This window comes from Natator depressus, chromosome 2, assembly GCF_965152275.1.
Source record: "Natator depressus isolate rNatDep1 chromosome 2, rNatDep2.hap1, whole genome shotgun sequence".
Lineage (NCBI taxonomy): Eukaryota > Metazoa > Chordata > Testudines > Cheloniidae > Natator > Natator depressus.
Genome location: NC_134235.1, coordinates 216,274,298 through 216,292,227, shown reverse-complemented (window position 1 = coordinate 216,292,227; position 17,930 = coordinate 216,274,298). Strand labels below are relative to the sequence as shown.

Sequence of the window (17,930 nt, the reverse complement as noted above, 5' to 3'; positions counted from 1 at the left end):
AGCCCCACTTCCTGCAGACTCAAGTTTGGAAGTGCCCCAAAGAATCATCTTACTAACCATCCCTCAAACCTTGTGGCCAGTTCTGTGCACAATGGTAGGATCGCAGTGAATGGAGGTCTGTTACATTTTTGAGTGGAGGTTGAAAAATTGTTTTCCATACCCACCCAAAACTGCTAACGCTGTCTTTGTCTCGGAAGGGTGGAATGTTATTTTTAAACATTTATATTAGTGTCTAGAGGCCCCAAATCAGGTTCAGGGTCCCATAGTACCCCATACACATAAAGTGACATAGTTCGAGGTCTAAGGAACTTGAAATTTAAGAGGATTGGGGGGTTGAGTCTCCATGTTCATAACCTGGATTGTAAACTGTTTATGTCAGAAATTGTCTTTACTGTGTTTGTACTGTATGTAAGGAATGAGACCCTGCTCTCTGATTGTGGCCTGCAGATGTTATTGTAATAACAATAAAGCTGATATCACTCTGTTGGATCTTTCAACTATTGTACCAATAAGTATCAATTGTGGTCGTGTCTTTTGTGATTTTGACATCTGTCCAGCTCCTAGCTGGATGGAGAGCTCAGAACTTACTTCCTTCAAGACACCAAATGGCTATTAGATGGTAACAGTTCACAATTACTTCTGACCTGGTGTTAATTTGAACAGACCTAGTATAGCCCTTGAGCATTCTGTTGCTAAGCTCTCATTTTAATCACACTGTAATGGAATTCTCCCTAATGGAATATTGGTTGTCTCTTGGGAAATTTGACAGGTCTGAAAGTAGATGGCGAAAAGAGGGAATATCTGACTCAAACAAGCTACATATATCTTTTTCCTAAGTGTTTGGAAAACATGGGTGTGCAAATATAAGTGGCCCCAAGGTAGCCATAACATTAAAAATTGGCACTTACTCATGAAATCACACTATGTGTTACTGCCCTTGGCAGCATTTCAGGGGTCATTTTAACACAGATGGTTTGTGTTTCTTAGCAATCTCTGTAGTGCATTAGGCACTGAGATTTTTCCCTACCATCAGACATTCAACTCTTTACCTGCATTGCAGAGACAAATTCCACTCTTCACTAATGTCTTGATTCTTCTCTGCCTGTTTTACAACATCCTAGCTTAGGCAGACAAGATAGACTCCTGCTCTAGAGAAGTCTCCTAGAATAATTCTGAGACACATCACAAAATCTCTGGACAACATTTTCTGTGCTGCACATCTCCCATTACAGCTAATGGGAGCGAATGCCCTTGCATCATACCAAATCTATATATCTTCTTGTTTTAATTCTTCATTGTTTGTACATGTTTATGGGTATGAGATTGATTGATTCTTTTTCATTTTGACATGTCAGAGTACAGCCACATGACCTTGCTCACCTCCCCAGAGAGTGAGTTGACATTGGCATCAGAGTGATGAGCTTATCAAGTATAGTAGGTTGCAGCATTTATATGGATTGAGGCAGTTTCTTCAGATTATACATGAGCAGAGGTTGCCATTTTGTAGTAGGTACTGTGCAAAAATCTGCATTGGATTATATGATTTGTACTGGGTAAACATGGTAAAAGAATATTTTGTGTACACCTTTGAAATCTGAATTGAAATAAATAGGGTTGGATCAAAAAGGTGGGGAGCTCACCAATTTAGGGGCTGTCATGATGTGTGACATCAGATAAGTTAGTTGTTTTTGTGAAGGAGAAGGAGGTTTCACTTTGTTTTAACATCTGCTAATGAAGACCATGGATAGTCTAATGCTTAAATCACAGGAAAGGGAGTTAGGGAGACTTGGGTTCTCTGCCTGCCTCCGCCACAGACGGGCAAGTTACGTGGGCCAACGTTTTTAAGAGGCATCTCCAATTGGGAAGCCAAAAATCAAGATACCTGGAATGAGTGGCCACTTTTGAAAGTTTTGGCCTGAACCTCTTGGCGTATCAATTCCTTCATTTATAAATTGGGGGATTACACCACTTCATAAGAATTCAGAGAGTCTTACTAGGGCTTGTAAAGTAATCTGACCTCCTCAGATGGAAAGTTTCATTGTGCTACATTATGAAATCTTCAGCTAAGGCTGCGTGGCTGGATCATCTATTCTTTGATAGCACAGTGCTTCCATCGTGAAGAAAAATCAGTGGCAGGTAATTATATTGAAATAACTTTTTTTAAAAAGTCAGGATGGATTCTTATACGGTGAAAAAAATACTTGTTTGTTTACCTTGTCCCACAAAATATTAAACATTATAATTTGTGATCCATGACATCACAAAAAAGACTTTAACTTGTATATAATGGTTTATTGTCAGTTTCAGAAGGCATATTAAGGGCTAAATTATTCAGTGAGGTTTCATGGGGAGAGTTCAAGTACATCACGTCATACATCCCATCATTGTAACCTCTAATAAACGCCTACTGCAAATCTTACAGCTTATTGTGAGTACACAGGGAACAACTAGTGAGTCTGTAAATTGTTTAGAGATCCAAATTACACATTTTTATTATGTAAATTTTGAAAAGAAAGCCTCAGACTGAAGTCTCTTTCCTTTGTTTACTAGTACAATGTACTCCAGTTCCATGTAATTTTAATAAATTACCTGCTCTTGTAGTCTAGCATCAAACCTTGTTTGACATTAATTGTGGCTCTCAGTTGTACTTTGAGGTGTGTCCTGTGTATATACTGTATACAGCATGTAATCAATGAGATGAGCTTTTTTTCATCTTTCAGTTAATTCTCTGTGTTCTTTTTTTCCTTTGTGCTGCACGGCTGATAACTCCCTTAGGACCCTGCAGTGGGACACAGACCCCTCAGTGCTGCAGCTCCAGTCTGACTCTGAACTTGGGTATATGTCAGCTCTTTTGTTATTTGTTTTATTATTTCTTTGCAAGAGTTATGTTGAAAATGCTTCCCAATTGAGCTGCTTTTGTGTGGGTTTAATTTATTTTTATTATTGTTTTGGTGAATCTAAAGTACCATAATTTAAGTTTTCTTTTGTTAGTTTCACCAGTGATATTAAGCTTTGGCAGAGACATTTTTTTAATGAGGAAACAGGAAAAAAAGCCTATAAAAAGATGACCTGCAATTTCTGCTGTCCGAGAACAATAACAAACATTACCATTTCATTATGGATGAAATGTTATAAATAGTGGCACTTTAATTGAAAATGTAATACATGCAGTTAATTATACCAATGTCTAGTTAGTGTTTGTTAATTCTGACTTTTCATACTGAATTACTCACAGGATGCTCCCCTATCCCCATCTTTACCATAGTTAAAGTTAAAGTTGTTTTCCTTATGCAGTAATAATCACACCTTCTCCTTCCTTAAGAGTTAATAATGTGAACAATTATATTTGTACCCTTAGCAAATAAAACTATCACTTTCACAGCCCCAGAGTCATTTTGCTTTTTAATTGAGTCTATGTCAGTTAAGGTTTGTTTACTTATAATTAGGCTGAAATTAATACTTTTTCTAGCTTGGGGTACTTTTGCCATGTACTTGTGGAAAAAGTTAACTGCTTTGAGTAACTGAAACTAACCACTACCACTGAGTGACTGGTATATATTTTTTTAAAAGGGTCAAATTTATTTAGTATGAAAGGTGTCTGTACAATAGTGAAATCCATATTATTGTTGTACAATAGCGAAATCCATATTATGAAGTATTTTTATAATGGACCAATCAGCAGAAATCAGTTTTGGCCAATGACACATGAAACTCCAAATATCTCCTGATTCCCCTAATGTTAGCATCACACTGGAGATGGAACTGAAGTTCAAAGTGAAACTATGGCTTGGTGATGATCTTGATTTGGATATCATCCATGTGATCACAAAAGTTAACTATCACAAATAGTTTGGCCAGTGCGGGAAATACGGTAGCACAAGAATCAGAGGCTAAGCTACCCAATCATTTCCTGCCAATGCGTCTCAAGGTGTGAAAATTGTTTTTCTTTGTTTATATTGTGAGAGTTAATACGAGTTTGAGGTTATGAATGAAGAAATAAAATGAGAGGGAAAAATATGCCACAAAATATAGGCTTGAAAATCCTCTTGCACTGGTGGTAAGGAAACTTTTCCTGTTGAGAGGAAATCCATCAATTTGTGCAACGTTTAAGCTTTTGTTTAAATAAAATTTTCCAGCCCTGATGTTTCAGAAGCTAATCTTTTAAATGTGAACTTATATAGTACTATTTTTGTGAGTCTACAGGTAGATATTTCTAGTGACTATGCTGCTACTCATAGTTTTCACATTGACAGCAGATTGAAATTGACAAGATTCTGGTAAATTTCACAGCTGCTATTCAGAATCCAGTTGGTCATAATGCAAATGTTAAAGACCATGCCAATTTCACTTTCCTTGGTGCTTGGCACAGCTATTAGCAGTAATCTAGTCAGGCACTGGACTATTCATAGCAGGAAAAGAAGAAGAAAAAAATATCAGAATAGCAGCACTGTAGCAGACATCCTCCCACTTCCCTGCACTACAGACAGAAGTGCTGGGGTAGGGTTCATCAATGTTACTCTTCCACCCCAGAACTGTTAGACAGCTTTTGTCCTCCTCCTTTTCAGTGGCCAGTTGTGATGGGAGGTGTGGCTTCAGATGTAGCCAACTCCTACAGTACTACCTGGAAAATGTACAAAAAATGGAATTTTCAAAGTGTATTCACATAAAGAATCCTGATAGAAATCCTAGCATCCATTCCCAGCAATGTGGGTTGGAAGGTGAGCATCCCCACGCATCAAAGTCACCCAAGTTTCCTTCCTTTTAAAAGGAAAAAGCAAGGAGCAGGGGCAAAAATGGCACATATATGGATAAGCATCATGACAGCCAGGAGCTTTCTCTCATGCATGCACTGACAGTGCAAGGAAGGAATAAAGGATCAGGAGAGTGAATTCATAGCAAGGCTGGGTGTACCACAGGCACATGTTCTCCAATGCGTGATGAGTTCTGTCCATTTCTAAATAGCAGCCATTCTCCACAAGGACAGTTTTACCAGGAGAAACGGGGCCTCCTCTGACGATACGGACATTTGAAAAATAATGATACACAATAAATTCTGTAGATTGCATACAAATTGTTCTTATGGCTAAAATGCCTGTAGTGGAGTTGTATCTCTTCTGGTTTCTACAGACATAGGGATATTTTTTTTTTGATGTAAAAGACTGGAGATTTAGCTGCTCAGTCCCTAGTGACATTCCATGATTAAGACCCTATGAACAGCTTTGAAAATATATCCCTTAAAGATTCTGCAAATCCAGAAACACTCAGCGGGCTGTAGACTCAAAGGGCTTAAGAGCATCTAAAAGGAAAGATGCATGTGAATGGGAAGGTGACATGGTTGATGGCAGATGTATGTGCTGCCTTACAGGAAGCTTGAGTTCTGGAATAGGACGTTTTAGCTTATAGCTGTGGAGCTCAGGTCCTGAATGGAGGTCATGTATTTGTGATCAAGGGCTAGACCAGCTTTTGGTTATACAAGCATCTTTGTTGGCTGATTCATGTAGCCAAAAGGTGTGCTATGAGGCCACACACTTTTTAGATGAAGAAACACCATCTGACATAAGAGGTGATTATCTGTGCAAGACACTAGTTAGCTATGGATCCGTAAACAATGCCTAAATTAGACATGTTTGAGATTAAAAATGCAACATGTTCTTTCAGTGTAGTTCTCTAAAATGGACTTTAACTCATGTGCAGACTATCAGTCTGCAAAGCAGTTGACCAAGTCTCAAGTCAGACTTTCACTCCTGCAAAGAGTTATTGAGTGAACTGATACAGTATTATCTTTAGTATTGAATGGGAGTCTATAAAGGTAACACACAGGGCCTACTATTTTAGAAGCACAAATTAGCATGGCACCAATACTCAATTGAGACCACAATAGAGAAGTTATATGAGTGAAGAACTCCTCGGGATTTCAGTAAAGAAATCATAGGCCTAGATAGGAGGTGACTACAAAGGAGAGGTCTATTTAATCATATAAACAATGTAGATTTCAAATCAGTGATGGTAGGAAAAGGAAGAGTACATGACATTTAACGTTAATTTTTAAAGTTTGAATCCTCACCACATTTAGTCAAAGTTGTTGCAGATAAGCAGCATGAGAGTAAACTTTTGGTAGGTGTTACAGATCCCCACAATGTATCTCAGGTAGCAGAAGTTTCTAGGTTTCCATGTAGGGTTTTAAAACATGAATTGCTTTTCTTCACATCAGCAGAGGCACATCCTTGAAAACTGGCATCAGGCGGGCTCATTAATTCTCTTGTAAAAATGAATCACAAGGTGTAACAGCTATTGCTCTAGTGGATTGTTACTTGATATGATGGATTCATACTGGTTACCTAGTGAATCTAATTGTATTTAGCACAATTACACTTTGCGAGTCAGACGAATCAGAAAAAAAATACATATAGCTGATGCAGCAGTAGCTGGAGAGCAAACTAGCTGTCATCCATATGATACTGGTTTACTTTTACATTACAACATTTCTTGCCCTCCCTATTACATCTCATCCCCACAACATGAACTCTAGCCCAAAAAAGCCAGAAATATGTAGCGCACAGTTTATTAACTTTAATTCTATTTTGGATAGTAGTTCTCAGGTTAATTTCCTTCAGTGCAAAGTCAGTGTGTTTTATTAGATGCTTCCCAATAAACTAACCATACTTAGTTTATTAGTTTTCATTTTAGCAGACACTAAAATTTTGTCATCCTGTGTGTGAAAGCTCACTGCGGTATTTTAATGTAACAGTGCTATATCCTTACTTGACTAACCTTCTGATCTCACATTAAATCTTAGACGGAGACTGCACAAGCTAGGTGTGTCAAAGATTACCCAGGTTGATTTCTTACCTCGGGAAGTGGTGTCCTACTCCAAGGAGACTCAGACGCCTCTTGCTACACATCAGTCTGAAGGTAAAATAGTTCCTATTTCCAAATTTGTCAAGAATATTTTGTAGCATGGATAAAAATAATATAAGCTGGTTTGTCTGAGGGGTTTTTTTAAATGAGGGAGAATGGTGATATTTCTATTTATCACACATTTCCTGTTTGTGTGATAAAGGGTTGTCATTGAGAGTAATTATAATAATAAGTTTAAATACAGGTGGAATTAAAGTACAACAGCCTTACAAAAAAGAGTGTTCTGACATGAGGGCATATCATGAGGGCATATTTTCAAAGAAATCATTATGTATCTAGTTAAGAGATTGCTTCATGCTGTTTTCTTGCTTTCTCAGGGAAGTGTATTAATTCCTAAGGTTCTATAAAAAGGCAATATTTGAATGTTACTTTAATAACATGGCTTATTGTGATGATATCTTTTCTAGTGGATGGCCCCAGCAAGATTAGAACCTGCAGCTTACAGCTGTTCAAGGAATGGGGTCTTGTCACTTTTGGTGTTGACAGTCCTGGGTTCTATCCCTGCTGACAACCCTAATGTCTGTATACACAGAGTTGCTGTTTGTTATGTTCAGTTTTGTCATCAATAAAGATATAAAATGAATACTTGGCATTCTAGTACTGATCTGACCATTAGCTTAGGTTACTTAATACATATATTTGCCTTCATTGCGCTGTGCTGGTGTCATAGGCATAGTTTGACTTCTATATTTGGGGCCTTGGGCAGCTGCAGTCAGGCCAATGGGGCCACGTGGCAAGGCAAGTTCTGTGCCTGCCTGAGGCTCCCTGTGGTCCCCCAAAACTATGCCCATGGCTGGTGTATATTGATTCTAATTTAATCTCGTTCCAGTTAAATAATAGCCTGGTGCAATATGTGCCTTTTTCTTAAATATTGTATTTGTCATTTGTCACCCTGTACAGAAAAGGTAGAGGAAAACTAAAGTATAACACACTAAGCACACCCTGGAAAGGTCATCATAAGAATTAGAGCAATATCTGAGGCACATGTTACAATTAGGGCATATGAATGAACAGGAAGTGTTCAAAGGATAACTGGGTGCTGTACTACAGAAAATAATCTTGATCCTCCCAACTAGAATAAGAATAACATATAAGTAGGGCCCTACCAAATTCACGGTCATGAAAAACACGTCATTGACCGTGAAATCTGTTCTTTTGTGTGATTTTACCCTATACTATACAGATTTCATGGAGACCAGCGTTTCTCAAATTGGGGGTCCTGACCCAAAAGGGAATAGCAGGGGGGGTGTCACAAGGTTATTTTAAGGGGTCATGGTATTGCCACCTTTATTTTTGCGCTGCCTTCAGAGCTGGGCAGCCGGAGAGTGGCGGCTGTTGGCCAGTTGCCCAGCTCTGAAGGCAGCAGCACAGAAGTAAGGGTGGCAATACTATACAATGCCATGCTTACTTCTTTGCTGATGCTGGTAGCGACTCTGCCTTCAGAGCTGGGCTCCCGGCCAGCAGGCTCCGCTCTCCAGCTGCTCAGCTCTGCAGGCAGCACCGCCACGGGCAGCAGCGCAGAAGGAAGGGTAGCAGTACTGCAACCCATCTTACAATAACCTTGTGACCCCCCTCCACAACCACTTTATGGGTCAGGACCCCTACAATTGCAACATGTGAAATTTCAGATTTAAATAGCTGAAATCATGAAATTTATTATTTTAAAAATCCTCTGACTGTGAAATTGACCAAAATGGACTGTGAATTTGGTTGGGCCCTATATATAAGGATCAAGAAGATTGCAATGGGTGAATCAATAAGTTTGCCTAAATGTAAGTTATTGCCTGAAGAGATACATATTTATATATTGGAAATACTCCTGCTTGTTTTTTTTACAACTGGGTTATCTGCTGTCCCTTTAAGTTTCAGAGTAACAGCCGTGTTAGTCTGTATTCGCAAAAAGAAAAGGAGTACTTGTGGCACCTTAGAGACTAACCAATTTATTTGAGCACGAGCTTTCGTGAGCTACAGCTCACTTCATCGGATGCATACTGTGGAAATTGCAGAATACATTATTATATACACAGACACCATGAAACAATACCTCCTCCCACCCCACTCTCCTGCTGGTAATAGCTTATCTAAAGTGATCATCAAGATGGGCCATTTCCAGCACAAATCCAGGTTTTCTCACCCTCCGCCCCCCCACAGACAAACTCACTCTCTTGCTGGTAATAGCCCATCCAAAGTGAGCACTCTCTTCACAATGTGTATGATAATCAAGGTGGGCCATTTCCTGCAGGAATCCAGGTTCTCTCACCCCCTCACCCCCCTCCAAAAACCACACACACAAACTCTCCTTACAACGTGCATGAAAATCAAGGTGGGCCATTTCCAGCACAAATACAGGTTTTCTCACCCCCCCACCCCCATACACACACAAACTCACTCTCCTGCTGGTAATAGCCTATCCAAAGTGACCACTCTCCTTACAACGTGCGTGAAAATCAAGGTGGGCCATTTCCAGCACAAATCCAGGTTTTTTAACCCCCCCCCCCCACAAACTCACTCTCCTGCTGGCAATAGCTCATCCAAACTGACCACTCTCCCCACAATGTGCATGACAATCAAGGTGGGCCACTTCCAGCATAAATCCAAGTTTAACCAGAAGGCCGGGGGGGGGGTTGGAAAAAACAAGGAGAAATAGGCTACCTTGCATAATGACTTAGCCACTCCCAGTCTCTATTTAAGCCTAAATTAATAGTATCCAATTTGCAAATGAATTCCAATTCAGCAGTTTCTCGCTGGACTCTGGATTTGAAATTTTTTTGTTGTAAGATAGCGACCTTCATGTCTCTGATTGCGTGACCAGAGAGATTGAAGTGTTCTCCGACTGGCTTATGAATGTTATAATTCTTGACATCTGATTTGTGTCCATTTATTCTTTTACGTAGAGACTGTCCAGTTTGACCAATGTACATGGCAGAGGGGCATTGCTGGCACATGATGGCATATATCACATTGGTGGATGTGCAGGTGAACGAGCCTCTGATAGTGTGGCTGATGTTATTAGGCCCTGTGATGGTGTCCCCTGAATAGATATGTGGGCACAGTTGGCAACGGGCTTTGTTGCAAGGATAGGTTCCTGGGTTAGTGGTTCTGTTGTGTGGTATGTGGTTGTTGGTGAGTATTCGCTTCAGGTTGGGGGGCTGTCTGTAGGCAAGGACTGGCCTGTCTCCCAAGATTTGTGAGAGAGTTGGGTCATCCTTCAGGATAGGTTGTAGATCCTTAATAATGCGTTGGAGGGGTTTTAGTTGGGGGCTGAAGGTGACGGCTAGTGGCGTTCTGTTATTTTCTTTGTAAGGCCTGTCCTGTAGTAGGTGACTTCTGGGAACTCTTCTGGCTCTATCAATCTGTTTCTTCACTTCTGCAGGTGGGTATTGTAGTTGTAAGAATGCTTGATAGAGATCTTGTAGGTGTTTGTCTCTGTCTGAGGGGTTGGAGCAAATGCGGTTGTATCGCAGAGCTTGGCTGTAGACGATGGATCGTGTGGTGTGGTCAGGGTGAAAGCTGGAAGCATGTAGGTAGGAATAGGTTTCCGGTATAGGGTGGTGTCTATGTGACCATTGTTTATTAGCACTGTAGTGTCCAGGAAGTGGATCTCTTGTGTGGACTGGACCAGGCTGAGGTTGATGGTGGGATGGAAATTGTTGAAATCATGGTGGAATTCCTCAAGGGCTTCTTTTCCATGGGTCCAGATGATGAAGATGTCATCAATATAGCGCAAGTAGAGTAGGGGCGTTAGGGGACGAGAGCTGAGGAAGCATTGTTCCTACCTACATGCTTACATTTAGGCAAACTTATTGATTCACGCATTTGCAATCTTCTTGATCCTTATATATAGGGCCCAACCAAATTCACAGTCCATTTTGGTCGATTTCACAGTCAGAGGATTTTTAAAATAATAAATTTCATGATTTCAGCTATTTAAATCGTGAGCTATGAAAGCTTATGCTCAAATAAATTGGTTAGTCTCTAAGGTGCCACAAGTACTCCGATGAAATGAGCTGTAGCTCACGAAAGTTTATGCTCAAATAAATTGGTTAGTCTCTAAGGTGCCACAAGTACTCCTTTTCTTTTTGTATTTTGGATGTAACCAACACCAAGTGGCCTTTGGACTAATAAAGATATGCCTGTGTGGAAACTGAGTCATGGTAAACCTTATTAAACTTATTAGGAAAATTATTCCCAACACTCAGTGCCAGAAGTGTGCAATTGTGTGGATGAGTCCTCACTCCCTTCAGACACAGCCTCGTGAGCAGCATCTTCTGATGGTTCTGCCTGCCAATCAGATTTTCTGGAAGAGATGGAAGAAGTGAATGCTTCAGGAGGCTTTTTCAGATTCAACTTTGGCTCAGGCTCTCCTCATTTATTTGATACCTGGTCACTGGAGAAGTCAGGTTTGTCACAGAGGCAGAGACTACTTCATGGACTTCAGGTCTGTATCCACCTCATCTCTGGATCATGTCAAAAGGTCAGTGCTAGATAAGGTGAGGATGTCCTTCCTTCCTGAGGCAATTTCTTTACCTGTAGCTAGGAGATGCTAAAGACATTCATTAATATGAGTACTTCTCCCAGTGCAATGGCCCAGGCTGTCACACCCACTGAACTGTCTTTTCTAATAGCCTGAACTGAAGTGCTTGCCTCTATCCATCTGTATGAAGAAGTGGGTGATAAAGATCTCCTTTACTACTAAATCCTCCGATCGTTAGCAGAATGCCTTGCCTGGGTGAGTTATCCCTTTAAAGATGACATCCCTTTAAAGATGACAACCCCTTACCTTTCCAGGGAAAATTAGTGGGGAACTGGTAAGGGAGGCCTGCCATTTCATTATCTGATATTAAACATCTCAAGTGAAAAATGTGAAGTGAACAAATCTGGATCCAATTTAGGAGAATCTTTGTTCAACTACATATAGCCAGGAAAATAAATGTTAATAATGCGTAGATGATAAAACTCCAAACTGGAAGAACAAAGCCATGTACTGGGCCAGATTCTGACCTGATTTACACCAGTGCAAATCAAGAGTGATTCCCTTCACCTCAGTGGAGTTACTTCTAATTACATCAGTACAACTAAGACCAAAATCCTGCCCATTGGTTGCAAACTAGGGGAAGATAGCATATGCAGTGGAGGCCCTGAAGATAGGTTTAGACTGCCTCACACTTGAGCAAGGACTAGTCAATGGGATACTCTGTCTGAAGAGAAGCTCAATGTGAGAACTATATTGGTTGCCATGTTGGGATATATGGCAGGTCAAAAGCATTACTAGGCAAACAATGTCAGGGTGAACTGGATGCTCCAAATAGCCTGCACTGACAGAGCCCTTCCTAAATACCAGGTCTTTCTGTGCTTGGCTAATTCTGACCTTCAAAGTCAAAGTTATAGTGAGGAGGTAGAGGAAAGACATAGAAGTTCATGGTCACACCAAACCTAGCAAGGTGAAGAATTAAAGTTCACTGTATGCTCCTCATCTCTACTTCTGCTGGTCCATCACAAGGTGAGACAACCCCAATACAGAGTTCTGGCAGAAAAAAGCATTTTTGTTATTGGTTGATAATCCTCCAGCCTCTGTGGTCACGTTCAAAGAAACAAAAACAGGAAGAACAAGGTTCAATATTTAAACACGGGAAAGAATATTCCCCCCCAACGTCTGCTCTAAAATGGATGAAATATGTTGAAACTATTCTTCATTTCTAGTCAGCTGCAAGGGATTCCCCTTTCACAAGTAAAATTCGAAATAAATACCAGCCTTCCTGTAGAGAAGGAGATCCAGGAAAGAGCGGCTTAGACTTTTGAAGTGGTAATTAGTTGGACTCACCAAGGGATAAATAGGTTCCATATTCCTGGTCCCTTAGTGTGCTGGGAATTTACCTTCCAGGTTTACATTCCAATCTCCTAAATCTCTTTATGAAGGCTGAGTCTTTCCATATTGTCTGTCTGAAAGATTTAAAGTAACAATGAACAGAGGAGATTGTCTTGTAGAAACAGACCAAAAGAAAAATCTACAATGTTCCCTTAGTGCCAAACAACAAAATATTCCCGATAGTTTCTTGAGAGATTGTTTTACCAGTTGTGAGTGAGAACGTTTGGCCTTTTCATTGTCCCAAGGTAGCTTGCCATGATTGAGCCAGTTATTCAGTTCCTAATGGCTCAGAGTAACAGTGCTTATTTATTTACATGATATTTTGACAGTCAGACTTGTAAGATGTATATCTTGGCCACTAGAATCCTTGCAAAATGCAGGATTTCAGAAGCAGACTGTCCCAACCCTCTTTTCCAGTTGGAAAAAGACAATCAATAAACCCTACAACGGGGTTGATAGTTACTTCATCTAAGTGAGGAATTTTAAAAAATCTCTTTTTCAGAGACCTGCAGCTGTTACAAATTAGGTGTCAGGACCAGACTTTCTATCAACAGAGCTTTATATTTTTTTAGTCAGAAAGGGACACATGAGAAACTCAGGTTTAGAAATATCAGTCTGGAGTCTCTTCTCTCAGAGAGGTTGCTGCATCTAGAGCACTGAGGGATATAGACTTATCCCCAGTAGTAGCTGCTCCCCACTGGCCTGGAGTCAGGACCTTTATAAACCAGTAGAGGAAAAATTCATATTGATAAGTACCGCTTGATGTCTGAGTTTTAGCTACTGTCAATGCTAGAGTCTCAGCTCCTCTGCTACTGAAAAGGTATCTCCTGATTTTAAAAGAAATAATGACATTATTCTTCCCTACTTAAAAATAGATTACCTTTCCTTTTAAGAGCAGGTAATTCTCTTTATTTGAGGGGAATAATAATATATTATGTCTCCCACCCACTCTGTTATTTTGGAGGATGTGTGTATGTACCCTTTCCACCTTTTGAGCACAAGTACCTAATTTACTTGCTTTGTTTAGGTCAGAGTAAGCATCCACCCTTTCTTTTCTTTCCTTCCCAGAAGTGGATGACTTCAAAAAATCTAGATCCTGGGTTTGGAGTCTAAGAAAGACAGGGTTCCCTCCTCCTTGTTAAGTCATAATTGGCCTTTGAACATATTCAGAGATATCTTACCTTCACATCCTACATTTCCATGAAAAGCATGTTGGGCTTGATTCAGACCTGAGTAATGCCAGCTTTTATCTTAGGGAGCTTTTGATGGCAGGAATTCTCCTTAGAGAAGAGATTGCAAGCAATAGAGAAAGAAACTTAAATTGTTCCATTGCACTGGGTCATCCATATTCTCATAAGTAGCATTCTGAAGTAGCCTTCACCAATGACTGCATCCCCAGAAGTAATTCAGAGCTTGCCCTTACCAGGTGGCACACCGAGGAAAAGGCAGTAGTGCCTGATCTCTGCCAGGGATGAATCTCCCACTAAAGTGCAGCTGCTCCCAATGGTGCAGGTGTCTGCATGTCTGCACTACCTTTGACGGGTGTATGTGTGTGAATGGAGCACCATCAACACTATAACGCAGACAGGAGAAGTATCTGCCCTTTCTAGTACTTTGTTCTCTCTCTCTTTTAACCAGAAGTAAATTCTACAAGTTATGTTTATTCCTCTTCTATGATGCTAGTGGAATCTACTCTCTTATTGGAGATATTAAGCTTGTGCAGTTTTTCAGGCTTGTTAGGCTACTTATAATAGGTACCTGGGTCTGAAGACTCTTACTGAAAAATAAGCTCCTTATATAGGGGAGGGAAATCTGAACTTTTGGCACAAAAGATTTTCTGATCTTCTCTTGATACCTTGTTTTTATACAAGAAGATATTATTCTCCTGCTATAAACAGAATGACCTATTCCTAAATTATAAGGATTGTGCCAAACTCAGCCAAGGAATCCAACTCTTTTGACTTCAGTGGAGTTACATCAAAGAAGCTTTGGGCTCCATCTAGCTATCGTAATATATTCCTAATGTTAATATGGGCTATTTAGGAAAGAGAAAGAAATAACCATTTCATTCAGTTTTGAAGCGGACCAAATAAAGTGGCCAACCTACTGTGAAGGCTCACAGGTGGATAGGATATTTTGTATTTCTTGGCTGTTGTAATTCTCCAAAGTAATGTTACTGAAAGTAATATGTTTTAAAAAATGAATCAGGGGACCACCCCAAGGTCAGGATTGCTGACTGCAGGACTTAAAAAAAATCAAGAGTCAGGCCCCCAAAAGCATGAGATTGGCCTAAAAAGAGTAAGATTTTTAAAAAATAATTCCTCGAGAGTTATTTTTGTCTTCTGGTTTTGATCCTTTAGGGGGCATGTTTTAAAGCTTTTCTCTGTAACTATGAGGGCTCAAAATGTACTTTTTTTTTTTTAACAGTAGCAGGGATTCTGGTATAGTCACATGATTTCAGGATCTAGGGCTTTAAGAAAAACACCACATATGCTTAGACTCCTCATCAAAATGGTGACACCTGGCATACTGTTTGTCTGTGATACAAAGTGTATGTAACAGACATGTCAAGACCCACAAAACCGCTTGAGAAAGGGGGAACAAATGAGTCTGAAGGACATGGAGATGATCAACAAGAGACAAGGAAGGTGGATATTACACTACTGAAAGAGTCACAATAAGAAAATAAAGAATGAATGTTGAAAATGCAAAACATAGTTGGGAAAGAAACACTACATAAAGCAGATAAATGAAAGAGAAACAAATCTTATAACAACAGCTCTGCTGTCATGCTTATAGGAATAGGGCATTATTATTATTAATACTGATGGTGTCACTAATTTTGTTCTAATTATGCAACAGACTGTTTTTATATTGGTGCCTATTACTTGATTCAAATGGGTAAAGAAAATCTTTTCTTTTTGCGAATACAGACTAACATGGCTGTTACTCTGAAACCTAAAAAAAAATCTGTTTGTCTTTTCTCCCTAAACCAAACCATACCAGAATCAAACTGCAGCATCTCAGTAGCTGCCAGTAAAAAGTCTACATTTTACAATAAACGTCTATATTTCCCCACTCTTCAGCCTTAAGTCAGCACCTTTTGTCTCTAGCTGGCATGAACCGCTTCCCCCCAAAGCCATCGAGGCACTTTGTAGGGCAGCTGAAACACTGCTGGAAAATGCCAGCATTTTGGGGACTAAAGTCAAGCACAAATGCACTTTCCCTTGTGTATCAGCATGAGAGGCTGTTGTTATTTCACCCAGCCATAAACATCCAAATTCAAACCCCCTTTGTTTAATCAAATCAACAAAGATTACTTTTTGTACCAGACTGTACTAGACTTGATGAACTGTAGTAAAAGATTTGTTGACACTGAATGTCACGATTGCATCCCCATCCCTTGATATCCCAAGTTATTTTTTAATTATTCATAAAAATACCTTTCAAAAGCATATGAACAGTACCCTCTGGTGGTATAATAATAAAATGACACTTGATCTGTAAGAATGATGTATTCTGTTTTCAGAAAAAATGGTTGTTTGGTGCAGTTATTTTGAAACGCAGATAGAAAAAATTGGGAGCTCTACAGAGAGAACTTTTATTTAACTAGAAAAATTCTTCACCAGAACTTATGATTGTGCAAAATAATAAGAATAAAGCCCCAGAAACTATGTTCCTATTTGTGATATGGAAAAAGGGAATATAATTACATGGAACACTGGTTTATAGAGAAGAGACCCTCAGCTACAACCTTAAGGTTGGACCACATGAAAAAATGAGTTGTCAATGCTGTTGCAATAACCCAACAGGATTTGTGATCATACCCTAAATGTATGTGTACAGTGGAAATTGCAGTAAACCACACTTGCTGTTAATCCCCTGAGTTAAACTATGACTAATACATTCTGAGAGTTTCAGAAACAATTAATTTTTGCTTCTGTTAAAGCCACCTACATCAACTAGATTACCAGTCACAGTTGGTCTATGGATGATTGTTATCACTACAGCACAGGTTGTATTAAATGAATAGCTAGTTATTAACTATCATGAATGTTTAGCCTGTATTTGTGTAGATATTTCTGTGGTTAAGAGTTAGGACAATGGCCTGGCTTTGGAAATAGTTGGCTGTCAGTTTTGGCGCACAGAATGGCACATTTGGCATTGAAGTAACTATTTCCTTTGGATGGCAAACTAAAGAAGTGTAGGAGCATAGGAGATGGGTATGGATCTCTGGGTTTGGAGGGAAGAGGCTGGGGGCGTAAAACTCCCCTGAAAGTTATAGTTTCGGTAAGAAAACCTTGCTTCATTTGGCTAATGGAGAAGGAAGTGTTAGCCTGCTATATGCATTGTCGACCTGTGTGTTTATCAGTTATCACGGCAGTATCCTCTGGGTGCGAAGGTGGTGAAAGTGGGGACTTCTGGAGGAAAAAGAAAAAAGAAAAGGAGTACTTGTGGCACCTTAGAGACTAACCAGTTTATTTGAGCATGAGCTTTCGTGAGCTACAGCTCACTTCATCGGATGCATAGCATATCGTGGAAACTAGAGGAAAGTTTTTCATAGGCTCACAATGATACTGAGCAGACAGCTCTCTTGATTCTAAACTGCTTTCAATAGATTGGAGAATTTATGAAGTATCAGTAAATCTCAGGAAATTGCCTGCTGAGCACTGGTTTAATAGACAGATGGTTGGCCTGGATCGTCTACTGTCACAGTAAAACCCACAGTAGGAAGTCTGGGGGAGGGTAGCTCTGCAAAGATCTCTTCACAGAGTTCATTCCTGATTGTTCCATTGTGGGAGAACAGCAGGGGTGGTGAATGGTTTGACTCCCTCAGAAAAGGTTATAAGGACTGTCTGCAAACCTAGCACGATCTGGGGGTGATCTGTTGAAGACCAGGGCTCTCTGCATGGAGGCCTGGTGCCTCCATACTACCTCCTAGCTCTGGTGGTCCCCGCAGACGACAAGGCAGTATCCTCAACAGAAAAGATAATGCAGCCCTAGGCTATTGTATCTTTCCTAGTAATTCTCTGGAGGGGTGGAGGTGGACAACATGCATCCCTCACACCTGCACCCAAGCCAGCCCCAGCCCATCCTGTCTCCATCTCCTCCTCCTCGTCCAAGGTGAATGGTAGGTACAGTATAT

General features: G+C 40.1%; 1 protein-coding gene across 7 annotated transcripts in view; it reads left to right on the top strand.

Annotated features, from left to right (window-relative positions):
* DYNC1I1 (dynein cytoplasmic 1 intermediate chain 1) overlaps window positions 1–17,930 on the top strand; it is a 255,231-nt gene that overhangs the window by 50,380 nt on the left and 186,921 nt on the right. For 4 of the 7 annotated variants that reach the window (XM_074945884.1, XM_074945882.1, XM_074945880.1 and 1 more), the window contains exons 5-6: window positions 2,776–2,835; window positions 6,797–6,912. In XM_074945884.1, coding sequence (XP_074801985.1) covers window positions 2,776–2,835; window positions 6,797–6,912 — 176 coding nt within the window. The remainder of the gene's footprint in view (window positions 1–2,775; window positions 2,836–6,796; window positions 6,913–17,930) is intronic. The other 3 variants (XM_074945881.1, XM_074945885.1, XM_074945883.1) reach the window with 1 other exon arrangement.